General features: G+C 41.4%; 1 protein-coding gene across 3 annotated transcripts in view; it reads right to left on the minus strand.

Annotated features, from left to right (window-relative positions):
• Nucleotides 1-3,782: 3,782 nt before the first annotated feature.
• CUBN (cubilin) overlaps nucleotides 3,783-15,734 on the minus strand; it is a 233,315-nt gene continuing 221,363 nt past the window's right edge. For all 3 annotated transcript variants that reach the window (XM_039877480.1, XM_039877479.1, XM_039877481.1), the window contains 6 exons: nucleotides 15,395-15,600; nucleotides 12,599-12,746; nucleotides 11,543-11,724; nucleotides 8,905-9,070; nucleotides 7,131-7,366; nucleotides 3,783-4,233 (listed from right to left, as the gene is read on the minus strand). In XM_039877480.1, coding sequence (XP_039733414.1) covers nucleotides 4,126-4,233; nucleotides 7,131-7,366; nucleotides 8,905-9,070; nucleotides 11,543-11,724; nucleotides 12,599-12,746; nucleotides 15,395-15,600 — 1,046 coding nt within the window. In that variant the 3' untranslated portion in view covers nucleotides 3,783-4,125. The remainder of the gene's footprint in view (nucleotides 4,234-7,130; nucleotides 7,367-8,904; nucleotides 9,071-11,542; nucleotides 11,725-12,598; nucleotides 12,747-15,394; nucleotides 15,601-15,734) is intronic.

Genomic DNA, 15,734 nt, shown 5'->3' on the forward strand with positions numbered 1-15,734 from the left:
CCACCCCGGCCCAGTCAAAGATAGTGTATGGAAGATGCCTTGTCCAAATAAGGCACACTACGTTATAACAACTGGTAAATTCACAGAAATTCCATAAATCATCAAATTATAAAATGCCTTTTTTTCTCTAAACTGCATTTATAATAAATTTAAGTGTCATAGTTACCAAATTAAAATTTGAAAAGCACATTTTTCATCAAATATTCAACAATTACCATTTTTCTTCCAATAACTTCCCTCATTAAATGAATAGCCATGGGATGACTTGCGGTCTGAGTAAATAAAAACATTTTCTTCTATTAACATTAATTTTGATGCTGTATAATCTCTAAGTTTTTACAAAACTAACAAATTACATTAAAAATTTTTCTAGGTCATGTAACAGTGTCAACCTTTTAAATAAGATGTGTATATATATGTGTATATATATATATATATATATATGAAGACAGTTTGATTGTCATATTTAATAAGTTCGCACCTAATTCTTCAGGTCTGATGGGAGGCTCTCTCTTGGGCTGAGGTTAGCATCATAGCTCTGTCTCTCAAGTTTTATATAACTTTTAAGTATCTCATTTTTCACATCTATAAAACGGGGTGATTTATTATTTCAGTGAGTGATATATGAGAATGATGCTTGGCATAGAGCAAATATTATATAGATATTAGTTTTCATTTTTCTTAATAAAATTAATGGTGTTAGTGTTCCCTTGGTGAGTGATCGACATGTTTTTATCAAATTTTTTCTACTCAATGGAGTTGAAATTTAATAGGAAATTATGTCAAATAGAACCCATATCCTGGGCACCTCTTAGCTCCAAACTGCCATCAACCCCATCTGTCTCCTGGCCATTCTTCATAAGAGTACCTAAAATGCCAGGACATGCCACTGGGTCCAGAGAGACCTGTGGTGGCTGGCCTCTTGTGAGCTATCTCAGCCAGTTCCCTGAAGGCCAGATGAGGGAGATCAGATGGCAGGCGTAAGCCTGGCTCCTCTCCAGTTCTGGGTTCCCAGGCTGTGAGCATGGAGGGGTGGGTATCACCAGGAGAAATGAATCAAAATGGCCACCAGGTAGTGCTGGAATGGAGTCTGAAAGCCCCTTCTGTGTTGGCATTAGCCCTTTGGTTGCTGGATCCTGAGGACGCTTGAGGAGGAGGTGGTATTGGGGTTTGGCTATTGTCCCCTGTCCTGCTCCTTCTCTAACAGGATGTCTTACGTTCCCATTCTCATCTGGAGTACAATGGGGTTAGAAGGTGACCGTGAGGCTTTCTTAGTTCAGTGTATGATCAGCTGTGGACAGCAGACATTTCCTTTTCTTTAGATTTGTGCTTGTTTCGGTTCCTTCAGACCCATGTGGGATATCCTTTTCCATTAACGTCGAACTAAGACTACCCCTTCCCCACCCCTCAGACCCAAGTATTTCACATTATGGCTTTTTGGATTCTACTATAGCCTGAAAGCAGCATTTTTGTGTATCTCAATATTTTAACACCCAGGATGCCTATGCCAGTGCCGGCTCGTTGATTGTTAGTCTGTCCAGGGGTCCGATCACTAACAATGGAGCTTTATGCGATGCAATCTGGGAGGAGGAAAATTTCCACTTAGACACTAGACCTGGGGAGCTGACTAAATGTAAGTTTCACCAGATAAGGAAAGTGAGGATTTTGCCTTGGGACTGGTTCAGGAAACCCCACAAGATGGAGCTGGGAAGGAGGCTTTCTGAAGTAGAGAGATGGTCGATGGAATCGTATGGCCATCTCGTTCATCACTTTATCTTAGGTGTGCCTAGTCCGTGTCACATAGTAAATGCTCAATAACATTTATAAATGAATGAGTTAAATGTACAACAGACCAGAAGAAATGAGATGGATCTTACTAATGAGAGATGACGTAAGATTATATATAGAAAACCTTAAAGACTCCACTAAAAATCTGCTAGAATGAATAAATGAATTCAGTAAAGTAGCAAGGTACAAACTCAACATACGGAAATCAGTTACATTTCTATATACTAATAAGAAACTATCTGAAAGAGAAATCAAGAAAGCATTCCATTTACGATTGCATCAAAAACAATAAAATACTTAGGAATAAATTTAACGAAGGAAGTGAAAGCCATATACACTGAAAACTGTAAGACAGAAGAGACTGAAGAAGACACAAATAATTAGAAAGATACTCTGTTCTTGGATTGGAAGAATTAATATTGTGAAAAATGCCAACACTACCAAAAGTGATCTATAGAGTCAATGAAATCCTAAAGTTCCAATGGCATTTTTTTCTCACAGAAATAAAAAAAAAACAGTCCCAAATTTTATATGAAACCACAAAAGACCCCATATAGCCAAAGAATTACTGAAAAAGAAGAACAAAGGTAGAGACATCACACTTCCTGATCTCAAGCGATAGTACAAAGTATAATAATCGAAACTATGATACTGGCATTAAAAACAGGTGTATAGATTGGTGAAACAATAGAAAGCTCAGAGACACACCCCCACATATATGGTCAATTAATTTTTGACATGGATGCCAAGAACATAAAATGGGCAATTTCTTTAATAAACAGTAGTGGGAAAATTGGATATCTACTTGCAAAAGGATGCAAGTGGACCCCTATCCTATATCACTCACAAAAATTAGCTTGAAGTGGATCAAAGATTTAAATGTAAGACCTGAAACCATAAAACTCCTGGAAGAAAACATAGAGGAAAAATCCTTGATATCAGTCTTGGCAAAGAATTCTTGGATAAGTCACCGAAAGCACAGGCAACAAAAATTGAAATAAACAAGCAGGACTACATTAAACTAAAGAGCTTCTGCACAGCAAACGAAATAATAAATTGAAAGGGCAACTTAAAAAATAGGAGAAAATGTCTTTTCCATTTTAAGTTTTCAGTTTTAAAATTACATAATAATATTGACTATGCTTTCTTCAACTTGATGCGTACACCTCCAAAATATCCTAATATGCTTCCTAGGAAATCGTATCTCTCTGACCGAAAATGACATGGATTCCTTTACTCTAACCATGCAATCTAAGATCAAACCCTCTCTTGTTTTAGAGCTGCATATGTTAATCTTGCTTTCAGATCAAATTCCTGTTATTTCATAGGTTATTGTGTAACTTTCTCCATATGCTGTAGCTTTATGATTCGTTTTTAGATAAAAGAGTTATCAACCCCTATCAAATTCCATCTTAATAATTTTAGTCCATTGTTCCAGCTCGTCGAGACCCTTTGAGTTGGATGGTGCTCCTCGCCGCGTTCACAGTTCTTTCCAATAGCATGTCATCCATAGGGTTGATGATATCTATCCATAATGCAGAGTCAAAGAAAGCAGGAATTTTTAAGGTAAAAATACGTACATGGCTCTGTGTGCAGAAATAATTTCTCTGGCTTTTGAGTCTGAGTATGATGAAGTAACACTATAACACGTTCCCACAACTTCATCCATTCACTTAATAGGACCTAACTTTGCACATTTAACGTAAAGTCTCTTGCTTTGTTAAAGGCAGCAGAAGAGTTTATGAAATTGTTGTCCAACTATTATAACTTCACACCTTGGATTGTTAAGCTAAGAATAGAAAATGGTGGTACTTACAGAAACAGGCACAAAGAAGTTAAGCCCTTAACTCGAAGCAAATCCAAACACAGGCAGCCTGGCTCCATTTCTGACCCTGAAGGTTTCATGTACCTCATCAAAATGTAAAAATGCAACTTGAAAAGTTATGTGTACCCTATAGTGTAAGACTAAAAGAGTTAAAAATTAATGCAGCATATTTGTGTACAATGCAATCATGTTTATTACTCCTAACTTGACATTCACAGTGAAAATCATTTTGAAAATTTATAACACATGTCAATCATTTCCAAGTCTATAAGGAATTTTAGAAAATTTCAGTTCAAAATATTAGAAGGATGATGTGGACAGCCAAGACTACTACATTCTATGTTCAAAAAAAATGTTCAGATATCGATTCCACATCTGCTTTGGTGAAAAACATACACCTACAAATTATTCTCGGTAGCACAGGCAGGGGTCATGGATCAAGATGGCAGAGCTCCATCCAGCAGGACATCCGGCGGCTGGGATGAGCCTGGGCAAACACACACCCCGCGCATTTAGCTGTCCCAAATCAGGCGTACTGCTGACGGGCGCGCTGCGTACTCCGCGTGAAATTCTATGAAGACCCGATGTGAGGAGGCCACAAAGGGAGCTATGTTAGTGTCCTAAGATGGAGGGAACACAGAAGTAATTAATAAGTTATATTTTTCACAAATTTGAACATTTTTCTAGAAATGTTAGCATAGTAAAAATGTACTACATAAAGCAGCAAAAAGTTTACAGTAAACATAATATGCCTAGAAGTAATCTTGCTAAGAATATAAATATTTTATATAAAAAGTATTGCTGGGGTTGGGCACTGAGGGGACATGGGGAGTAACTACTGATGGATACAAAGATTCTTTGAGGGGGTAATGAAAATGTAAAATTGATCAGTGATGATAGCTACACAACTCTGAATCTACAAAAAGCTACTGAATCGTACACTTTAAGTAGATGGTAGATGGACTGTATGGTATGTGAATTATATCAGTAAAATTGTCATTAAAAACTGAATTTCCAATTCAAGTTCTTACTGAAATTTTCATTTTTTGGTGAAAATACATACTTATATTTACAACTAAAACGATCCTATGAGTAAAGTATACCACTGTCTCCCCTTAATACCTATAGTTTCCCTTGGCGATTTATTTTCATATTCTTTCTGTGGAATAGTCTCTGTTTGGGGGAGGAGGGGGTAGTAAATGCGTCTCAGCTTTTTCTCATTTCCTAATCATTTATTTAACAAATATTTATCGAGAGACTTCTATGTTGCAGGCATTATTTTTAGCACTGGGGAATTAAAAAAAAAAAAAATGAGCCAAATAGACTGAAGGCTTTGCTCTCCTGAAGCTACATTGTAATCGGCGGAGGCAAACTATGAACCAAGTAAGTCAGCAAACTAGACACTCCGTTGAGATTGTCCTGGAGGCAGGAACGTCCACACCGGGTCACAGTTGCAGTTTGGGGCCTGCTCCTCCATTCTGCGAGGCCTCACTGCCTGGGTCCTCCCCAAGAGCCATCAAAACACACACATTTCCAAGAGAATAAATTATTCAGCTGAGTGCAGCACAGAGAATTGTTTTTCCAAAGAGATATATTGAAAGTATGTACAACATTGTATATTCCCGTGTGCATGCAATTTTTCTTTCCATTTTAATCTGCTCCCAAATTTCCAGTTATTATTCTACGTTGACAAACGGGTGAACAGTTAGCAAAAGTTTTAAACTCTTTGATTCTCCTAATGTTTCCTGTTTCTAGATGTTCAGTTTTGTAACTGAGAGTGTTACAGGATTTCCCTGTGAACAATGACATTTATTTTATCATAAAAGAAAACATTTTCAAATCAGCATGTGATTAGCAATCTAAGGAGTGACTTCCCCCATCACACTGGAAGTGAACTATATTGGACCTTAAATGCTAAAGAAATCAGTGTTATCTTTAATTTTAAAAAGAACAATTACATTTGAGACTGTGTCCACATTTATCAAAATGTAAAACTGGGAAAATACTGTAAACGACAGTTTTAAAAAACTAACATCTGGTTATAGACCACAATATAATGTGACATTGGTTCAGTGCCTCAGTTGTCTTTTATCTGCAAAGTCCAGGTCATCTTTATTCTTTCCACCTCGTGGGATTGTCACTGTGGGGATCAAACGAGGCTGTGTGTTTGAAAGTCACTTAAAACCAAAACCAAAAGAGAACAAATAAACGAAACCACAATGCAGATATAAAATTATGGTGCTGTTAAAATGGTCCCTTTCACTCTCTCTGGGAATGTTTATAAAGAACTAACCAGCTTCTGAATCTTAAATGTAACACATTTACTGGGTTATCTTTATGTGAATCTCCTGTGAATAACAATGACACAGTATCAACTAGCCAAGTGACCAAAACTTGTGCCCTAGTAATTAACTCTGTATATAAGGAGATAGCTACCAGAAAGTTTATCCAACTGTTGTCTATAAACAAGAGGGGCTTCGTTAAATAAATTAGGCTGTACTCATTGCAATAGAATACCATCCACTGATTAAATTATGATACACCAGTGCTTTTACTGATATGTTAAGAAGTTAACGATATATGAGTAAGTAAAAAGAACACACCATAAAACTATGATATATGTGTGTATGCAAATAGAGTCAAAGAAATGTGTTTTAAAGAATATATGGCGGAATTCCAAGGGCTTTGGAAATTTTGATCAATTTTCTGATATTTCTGAAAATAACATCAATTTTACAAACAGTGCCATATTTTTTAAAAACTCTCTAGATTTCCAGATAATGTAATTCTGTTCTGTTTGATTAGAAAGCTTTACTAAATGGGTAAAGAACAGAACAGTAAGAAGCACATATCCTGTCATCAGAAGTCACATTTCCCTTCTTGAAATCTCTGTTAAGTGTCCACTTTCAATAAAATGAGAGGGTCGTGAGGGCAGATGCAAGCAATGCTGAGTCAATGTCGGAATTCTAACGGTATTTAGGAAAGATTTAGGCCATCAAAACTTTACAGAAACAACCATACTAGTCACCCAGCCAATCTTCACTGTCTCTGTGGACTTCTGCAAAGAATTCCCACAATTTTCAACAGGAAGTAGTTGAAATGGAGCCAGGCGTCCAAATTTTCTAAAGCTCTACTCCTACAGAAACAAATACGGGTATTCACCTCTGAGTGGTGCACCGAAATCACATATGGAGCTTTTAAAAAACAACGTGCCAGGAATCCTCCCTAGAAATTCTGATTAGGTAGGTGCAAGCGGGGACTCCTAGGAAGTCTGTAAAACTAACTAACTGCATAGGTACTTCTGATGCATCGTTGTTTGGTATTACTATTAATTTAACACAATGCCCACTAGGTGGCACTCATGTTCTCAAAATAAAAAGAAAAGTCAAAAAATGGTACCGAATTTGTAAAAGTGCATTGTGCTTTGTATTTTGCCTGTCTGCCTTTAAAAGTATATACTGTTACTTTCACTATTTAAACATAATATATGGAAATTCAAAAAATCTGTGTTACTCACTGCTCCGCAATACGGTCCAGAGGATGGAGAATTAATATCTGGTCCATCGAAGAGTATGAGATAGTTCTGGACACAGTCTCCGGGATCGTCAATGCTGATAAAGTAAAAGCTGACGGTGACAAGCCTTCCAGATGGAGCAATGATGGCCCATTCGCAGTGAGTGTGGTTTGGGTAAGTGCCCGGATAGCCGGGGCTAGTGAATGAGCCGCTGTCTCCGTAAAGAGTTCCACCACAGCCTGCGTGAGAAATAATTGCAGGAAATTTCATTCAACAAAGTAAGAAACCAGCCCGCGTGCTTTGGTGTGCTTGTACGGCACTAAGAAGGTTGTCATTTTCTTAAGGTGCTGAGATCTGCAAGAATTCTGGAGGCAAGAACCCTTTTCCTGTTCCTTCTTTGGGGTAAATCCCTCCCACTCCCTCACCGCCTCCCCCCCACCCCCCCCCCACCCCACTCTCCTCCCTTCCACCCCTCCTCCACCACATATTCCTTTCCCTGCATGTCATGACTTAGGGACAACTTCCTCAGGGTCTGTTCTGTGAAAATGCTGGGCGGAAAACACCATGGGAAAAACCAAGACCTGGGTAAAGTAACTGTAGGAGAGTAAAGTTGTTATATACGTCTGATGGTGTAGAGCTGCAAGCAGTGAGTTGATGATGACGTGGGTAAAGTAAAATGAAAAGTGAAATTCCAGGGCTGAACAAACAGAAGCGTGTTATCGGAGGTTTCGGCAGTAAGCATTATCATCATACTGACTTTACCAGGCTTATAATTGACAGTTCCAGGACTGCCATACTTCCAGCCAAAGCTCTGTAAGTGTTGGTGTCAACTTGCTCAGTTTGTTAATTTGTGTACAACTGTCATTATTTAGACCATATAGCCCTGGGGTTCCAGACATGGTACTGCATGGGACGAAAGCACAAGGAAAACAAGAAGAAAGTCTGGGCTGGCTGGCTGAGCACTGGTGTCTAGTCCAGCCTCTGCCACAATCTAGCTGTACATTTTGGGCAACACATTAATTTGGTGTCTTATTTCTTCATCTGTAAAATGAAGGCATTGGAGATCACCGTTTAAGCATCTTTAGGTGCCAAGATTTCATTATCTATGATTGTCTTGATAGAACCCTTTTGTTTCTCAGCCCATTTTAAATGAATCATTTTTATTATTCTTATTTTGAAACTTTTTAGGTATTTTTGAGGATGTTTCATAAAGATATTCTTCCTCTCTTGAGTTAAAGGTATTGACATGACTTAACCTGCCTTGAGTTACTTGATAAACAACCAACTAAAAATGCAGGAAGAAACTTACTGTCCTAAAAAAAGCAATTAAGCTCCAGGACTGCCAAGAAACGACAGGGATTGCAAAGAGCTCCGCTGCTCGCATACACACGAGAATGTGTTGGTAATGCGCCTTCTGCTAAACCTTTTTTTTTTTTAATTCTCAGAGAACTACCTTGATGATCAAACCAAAAGGTAAAAATGTGACAAAATCAGAATTCATAAATGACTTTTAAAAGCGTTATAGTCTCTTATCTGTATTTACATGTAAATGTATATTCTTTAAAAATAGTTATAGAAACGGTGAGTAAAAGTAGAATTAAAAAGAATCTCTGTATTTTCATTGTTAAAAAAAAAATCTCTATTTTAATCAGAAAAGAATTGAGTAGACAGATGGCTAAAAAGATCAAGTCACTTTGCATGGCCTTTTTCTATTAGACGCCTTATGTTCTTCTCACTTACATTGCTTTGCCTTTCAAAGTACAAGTAAGTGTCTTACCAGAGGGCGATGAGGTCCAGATAATCTCGTAGCCACGACGGGAAGTTGCACCATCGCTCTTAAATCGTAGGTAGAGCTCATTATTCTGAGAGAAGATCGGATTTGGCAGCAGAGTTCCACAGTATGTGCCCAGTAACGGTGAACTGCTGTCACTTCCGTTTCTTACCTTCAACAACGAGTCACAAATTATTATACTTCAGCGCGTCATCCCTTCTTCTCTGATTTATCATGCATTGCTCTTCATCAACATATAATAAAATGTCATAAGGTTCAAACAAGGAATTTCTGTATGGATACAACTCGATAAATCTATAAAACTTCTGAGTTTTAGAAATATTTTAAAAACATTCTGTAGCTGAATAGGTTTTTGTTTTTGTTTTTTTTTTTTTAATTCACTGTACGGAATAGACACATCTAAAAACAGGACCATGCTGTGAACTTGGCCGCGATCCGTCCTCCAACCACGCTGTCCCGACCAGCCTGACCCCAACATCCACTCCTGACATGTGTGAAAGAAACGTTGTCCAGGGAATAATGCCTTCCCAGTGCTTTTCGGAGTCCTCTGCTAGGTGTTTACACAAAGTGGCCTTGCATGGGAGGAGTAGCCAGTTATCTACACTCTTGGCTTCGGGTCTTTTTCCTATAGATTTTCTTTTAGAAAGCTGATGCTCTGAGAAGAAAAGTGAGATATTAATTCCCACTGAGCATGCTCACGACTTGTTCTATTCATTTTTCTCTTCACAGGAACCAAGAGAGCGGTAGACATCTCTGGGACGTCAGAGGACCCTGACTGGGTTCTGAGGTTCTGAAGACAAATGCAGATTCCCAATGTGATCTGGGGCTTGGCCTTTGCGTGATATACTGACAGTTGGAATCCTCCATTAGAAATTTCTATTCCTGCCACAGTTAACGTGGATGAAACGCTGAGTCTTGCCAGTGTGGCTGCCATAAAAACCATGCCACGGTCTTCCCACCGAGAACCAGATGCAGTGCACGTGACGGGCCTAAGTTGTAGTTTCCTGTCTTTGCTGATTGGACAGGAAGTTTTCGACCCATTTCTACGGGATAAGGAAGGACCGCGGGGGTAAGTTCTCACTCTTCAATTCTGGAGAGCTGGCCTTCACTCCCAGCATCCAGAGGTAAATGGCAAATGTTAACTCCTGTCACTCAGGCTTGAGACGACCTAGGAGTAGCTGCGGTGGAACTCTGAACTGATGGGATATTTCTGTCCCTTCTCTATAACCGACTCCTTCCCCTGTATCTGCTTAGGACTTCATAAACATTTTTAGACTCCGTGGTGGGCGAGGTACATAGGTCTGAGTTTAATACGCTGATTGACACAAATGACCTGTATTTCTCCCCTCATCTCCTCCCTGCTACATCCATCTCCTCCCAGTTTCCTACCACAACAAGTGTTTCCCATAAAAGAGGCATGAGCTTTCTCCCAGGACTTGTTACACTATAGGTTAAGACTATCCATCAACAAAGACCTTTGATGAACTCTATCGGGGAGTGCTTTCCCAGAAGATAAAACTGCGTAATAGGTGGAGAGGAGCAATCAGCTTTTCGGAAACTTCACCGAAGATGCAGGCGTATATGAAACAAAGCCTGTTTGGCGGGCTTCAGGTAAGGTTTAGATTCATATTCGTCCACAGAGGGATTCAGCATTCTTGGCTTATACCAGTGTGTTATGTTGAACCTCTGTTTCTGAAGAATGAATTCATTTCCACCAGAGTTTGCAAAGGACGCCCAGGCGGGCTCTGGATCTTTACGGCCAAACAGAGGCGCTGAGCTCTACACGCCATCTGTGTCACTCATGGGCTCATTTAGAACATCTTCTGTGGACAATAACGCAACGGTCCTTCTCACTTGAATAGCGGACGCCAAGTCGGGCAGAAAGGATGCACAGGGAGCTTTGCTGGTGGCCCCGGGGGTTACAAAGGTGCAAGCTCTCTGGTGGCATGGCCCTGCTGGCTCCAGGCTCAGCCGGTTTCTCTCCTGGTATGTTTGGGGACAGAGCGGAGGGTGGGTAGGAGGAGGACGGCCAACTGCAAGGTCGCCTCCTTGTCCTGTCTAGAGCTCTCCATGGTGCTGAGGAGGAAGGAACAGCGCACCCCTGCTTCCTCTGAACGCTTCGCCAAGGAAACACTCTCCCCGCTGTGGCATCAGGGAAATTAGGCGAACGATTTGGTAGCATTTGGTTTCATGCTTATCTCCTCGCAAAGCACGCTTCTTAAAGTCAGTGCCATCGTCCACCTCCAAAATCGGTGCTTTGCCCTTGGACTTCCCTCTGGCTCGTCCAGGCTGAACTCGCACGGCACTTCCTTCAAGAAGCCATCTCTGTTCCCAGACTGACTCTGTTTGTCCCTCCCACACTGCGTGGGAGTTGGCTATGTCCCGTCTGTCTTTCTCGCAGGACGATGAACCTCCGGGGGCCCTGAATATGTCTTGCTCCTTTGGCGCCTGGACCTAGAAGATGCTTGGTAAGTATTTATGGACTGAAAGAATAATGGATACGTTAATGAAATGAGTAAGGGATATATGATTAACGGTAGCAGAGCAAAAGGTGAAAAATCTGAAGCGATCCATCATCACCTTTTAAATAGCTTCATCTACATGATATCCAAATGTACGTTACCTCCAAGAAATCATGTCTGCATTCGCTTGAGTCCTCAATGTCAAATGAATGGAAGAAGAGGGAAATAGTGTGGTTCTGTGGGGCCGTGAGAGTAACAGTGCAATCCAAGTTATTGTTATAATTATCCGGCCACCCGGGACTCTTCAGGTTGCCAAACGCCTTATTATATGCTCTGTTGCAATCTTAGAGGGGAAAAAAAAAAAAAACATAATTAATGTACGTGTCCCAATATTCAGTGTTCGTTCAACCTGACAGGAATAATTCAAAGAGATGAGTAAATCCGAACGAACTTTAGAAAAAAGCTGACCCAGCCTCTCCGTTTGCCTTCGAGATCACCGGGATTCCAGGAGGTGGGGTGGACGGCACGCGGGCAAATGCAGGGCAATGCCTGCCTGGCTAATGTGAAACAACCGTACGGGAAACGGGGAGCAGGAGCTTTGAAGGCGAACGTTCTGGCATTCTCTGTACTTTTCTGACCGCTGTGAGGTGGAGCTGGCTGACAATTAGACCCTTTTTTAAGGCATAAAGTCTCTACCTCCAACACAGAATCTTGTCTTAGGATTTCCCTGAAAATCTTTTGATGAATTATTTGTTTTGATAGAACTGGCAAATTGTTCTTTACCATTTCTGGCAAAAAAAAAAAAAATACCCAGCGTGTTTTTATTTGTTTTAATCAAAGGCCGCGTTAGTTTTAATCAAGTTTGAAAAGAACATTACATAAAGTGGTCTCTGGAAATAAATGTCTCAGTTTTAGTAATCAAAGCTTTCAAAGCTTCTTGGTTTTTACAAAATAATTTCCTAAGATATAGTAATTTCTTTATGTGGTCAAGTGGATAATTGATAAAATAACTTGGCTATTTTTAAATGAACTTTAAAGAAGACACATGGACTTTGAAGGATATGCTAACATTCTAAACATTTTAGTATGATATTCACTTTAGCTCTTCAGAACCCACCTGTGGATTAACAAACTCTAATTTACTCAGAGGAGTTCATTCCAGCAATAACTGTAACAATGGCGGATTTCCTGAACAAACATAAAGCTCCAGGGCTCACCTGCAATCTGATAGGTAAAACCCACTCTAGAGTTTTCATTAAAAACTTCAGATTTGAAAAAGGCAATTGCAGTTCTTGTAGAAGAATAAAACGTGGGTATGGCTGAAGCGTTTCTGCCACAGAAGCGAGTTCCTGGATTTCTATTATCCTGAAATGAAATGGAAGCCAAATCACATTAGATTTCATTTCAAAAGAGAATAGGCCATAGTGGAAATTAAACTGCATGTAACAGTACGCTTAAATATTCAGCCATGGAAACTACGTATAGTGTTTGAAGCGCTTGGCAACGAGACTCACCTTGGCCTTGGGATATACAAATGTTTCATATTCAATGAAACGAACAGGAGGCAGGGAGGCCAAGTTTCTACTGAAACCACGAGACAGACACTTGCCTCCTGGAAAACAAGAGCCTTCTCCTCCTTCACAGCCAAAGCCTGTGCCCTTGCTCTGAGCACATCCGACTGTTGGAGCTACTGCTCTGCTACTGGGGTTCTCCAGAATCCGGAAGGCCGTACGGCGCCCTGGCACTGCTCCAGCTTTCGCTACCCGTCACAGACCTAGCCAGAGCCGTCAGCACTGAGGTGAATCCCACGGGGGAGCTCACGCCTGTAATGAGGTCCCTGTCTCCTTTTGTGAAACTTGGCAGCTCTCATCCCCTCTCAGGAGGATAGAATAAATGTGGTCCAACCCCTCTATCCTTGCATAAAGACAACTCGTGCCAAAGTCAGGACACCTGCTGCCTCTCACACACACGTACGCCTCTAATACCTAGCACCTCCCGAGAGGCCCACTCCCCACTCTTGCTGGCGAACCCCCGGAACTCGTCTGTGCTTCTGTCTCACACTATCTCCTGCTGTTGGTCCTCTCTTACCCATGCCTGCTGTAGCCCACTGAACTTGAACTGCAGCGTTAACCACCCCTGGACACATCCACTTTGTGGCCTTGTGTGAAACTGCTTCTCCTGGTGCAGGCCATTCGTTCCTCAGACTCCACAGTTCCTTGAGAAGGAATGGGCCCGGGTGGGGTGGGGGTGGGGCATGGGTCAGGGATTCCCAGGTTGCTCACTGTGGCCTCTATCCTTGCATCAAAGCCAGCGCTCCTTCGAGGGTCTCTACAGCAGGCCAGAGATACGCTTCAACCCTTCTCATCATCTCCACTTACTTTCTCTCTGGTTACTTCCCTTCCTTAATTAAAGACTTGTGGTGTCTTAGCCCAGAGTCACTCTCTGAATCCTTAGAGGTTTTAACGTTTTCACAGACGACCTATTGAACATCCTAATTTGTATTCTTCAACACCAGTGACTTTCACCTCTACTCTCTGTGGTGCCTGCCGTGATGCCAGCTCCCCAGACAGACCTTTTCATCACCTACAATGCCTCCACCACATGTTTCTTCCAACTATGTTTTCTATCTCTACTCTTGGACACCTTCAGGGTTCCAGTTTCCATCAGTTATCAGTCAATTTCTTATCTTTCCTCCCACTCGGGCTAAAACCCTTGTTCTTTTCTTTATTTATTCGATTGAAGGATATTATTCGTTCGTGACAAACACTGGGTCTGATTTGAGGCCAATCTAGCTGCCATTATGGTCCAGAGCTGCCTGGTCCCCTGTAAGGAGCACGTCTGCCCCCAGATGGCAGTCTGTCCTGATCCCCATTGTCCTGGCTTCATGAGGCAGTGGGAAAGTAAAGGAGCTTTAGCCGAAGGCTTTGTTCCACATGGCTCTAAGTCCTTCCGGGAAGCGTACCACTGGGGACTAAGAAGCGCGTCCTGAGAACCAATGGAATGACGATGACCTCGCGCCCTGCCCTCTCCCTGGGAGCATGGCGTGCACCTCAGGGGCTCGGCTCTGTAATCATTCAGCAAATCCAGTGTCTACTCAGCAGCCAGCACTTCTCAAACCTCGCTCCACGCTGGACTCAGCCAAACTGGATTTTTCTACTCCCCACCCCAAGATACACGTGCAAAACAGGGGACTCTGGACTTACAATGAGGAGAATGTGAAAAACTCAGAAAGCGATAGACTGGATTCTCTTTCACTGCCAGCATGTGGGGGTTGGAGTATGATGCCCCTAAAGTGAACTGGGTCAGTTCTTTGGTCCTCAAAGAGCAGAGAGACACCCAGGTGTCCCCACAGGTAGCCGTCCTCAGTTCATGGCTCCCTGGATAATCTCATTACTCTCATTTTTTACCTACTGATTCATATGATGGTGACGACCGAATCTTCAGGCTGCCTATCAGTATCACACTTTTATGTCCGACTGTCTCCTTAATATCTTATCCCATGGGCAATTTGGACTCATCATTTTTTTTTAACCAAAACAGCTTTTTTTTTTCTCTGTCTCTTATATTACCATGGGTTTAGTCCCACTGGACTGGGGCAAATGGCCTAATTAATTTCTGTGTGTTCTGTGTTGACCCCTTCAACTCACCCTATACATAGATGCCACTAACAATAGAAGTGTTTCTCCAAGCGTGGCCCATGAAGCACCAGAGATGCCTATTGAAAATGCACAGTAATGGGTGCTATGTGGAGGGCTCAGTCTTCGAAGGTGGGGCCCAGCGTACGCATGTGCATCAAGACACTCAGGTGTTTCTAATGCACGTGCAAGTTTGAGAGCTCCTGACCTAAGGAATAAGTTCAAGTTTTTTCACACCCAAAGAGAGGATCTGCGTATTGCTGAAAAAGACATTAAGCTAGAAGTAATTCTGACAATTCATTTCATTACTTCGAGTGTTTTTCAGGTTCTGGCAACAAGGTCACTAGCTGTGACTGTCATTCATCCTGTGATTATTACCTGTGGTGAGTCTTGGAACTCTAAGTAATTCCGGTGGCAGTCTTGTGAGTGCAGCTGTAACATCCACACAGTTATCTCGACCTGATGATGTGGAAGGGCTTCAAAAACCCAAGTACAGGTGGAAAACGGGACATCTGGGTGGGATGAAATGGGTGACGAAATGTTTTGTGGGGTCCAAGTGGCATTATATGTTCCACCACAAGTCACTGAGATGGGGAAAGAGAATAATATGTCTCATCTCACATACACAATATTTAAAATTCTGCCTTCCCTGCCCTTCCAGCCCAAAGGAGCTATATATTTACGTCATTGTGTGGAGGTTTTAGGGTATATATTCTTG

This window comes from Pteropus medius, unplaced genomic scaffold (assembly GCF_902729225.1).
Source record: "Pteropus medius unplaced genomic scaffold, Ma_sr-lr_union100, whole genome shotgun sequence".
Classification (NCBI taxonomy): domain Eukaryota; kingdom Metazoa; phylum Chordata; class Mammalia; order Chiroptera; family Pteropodidae; genus Pteropus; species Pteropus medius.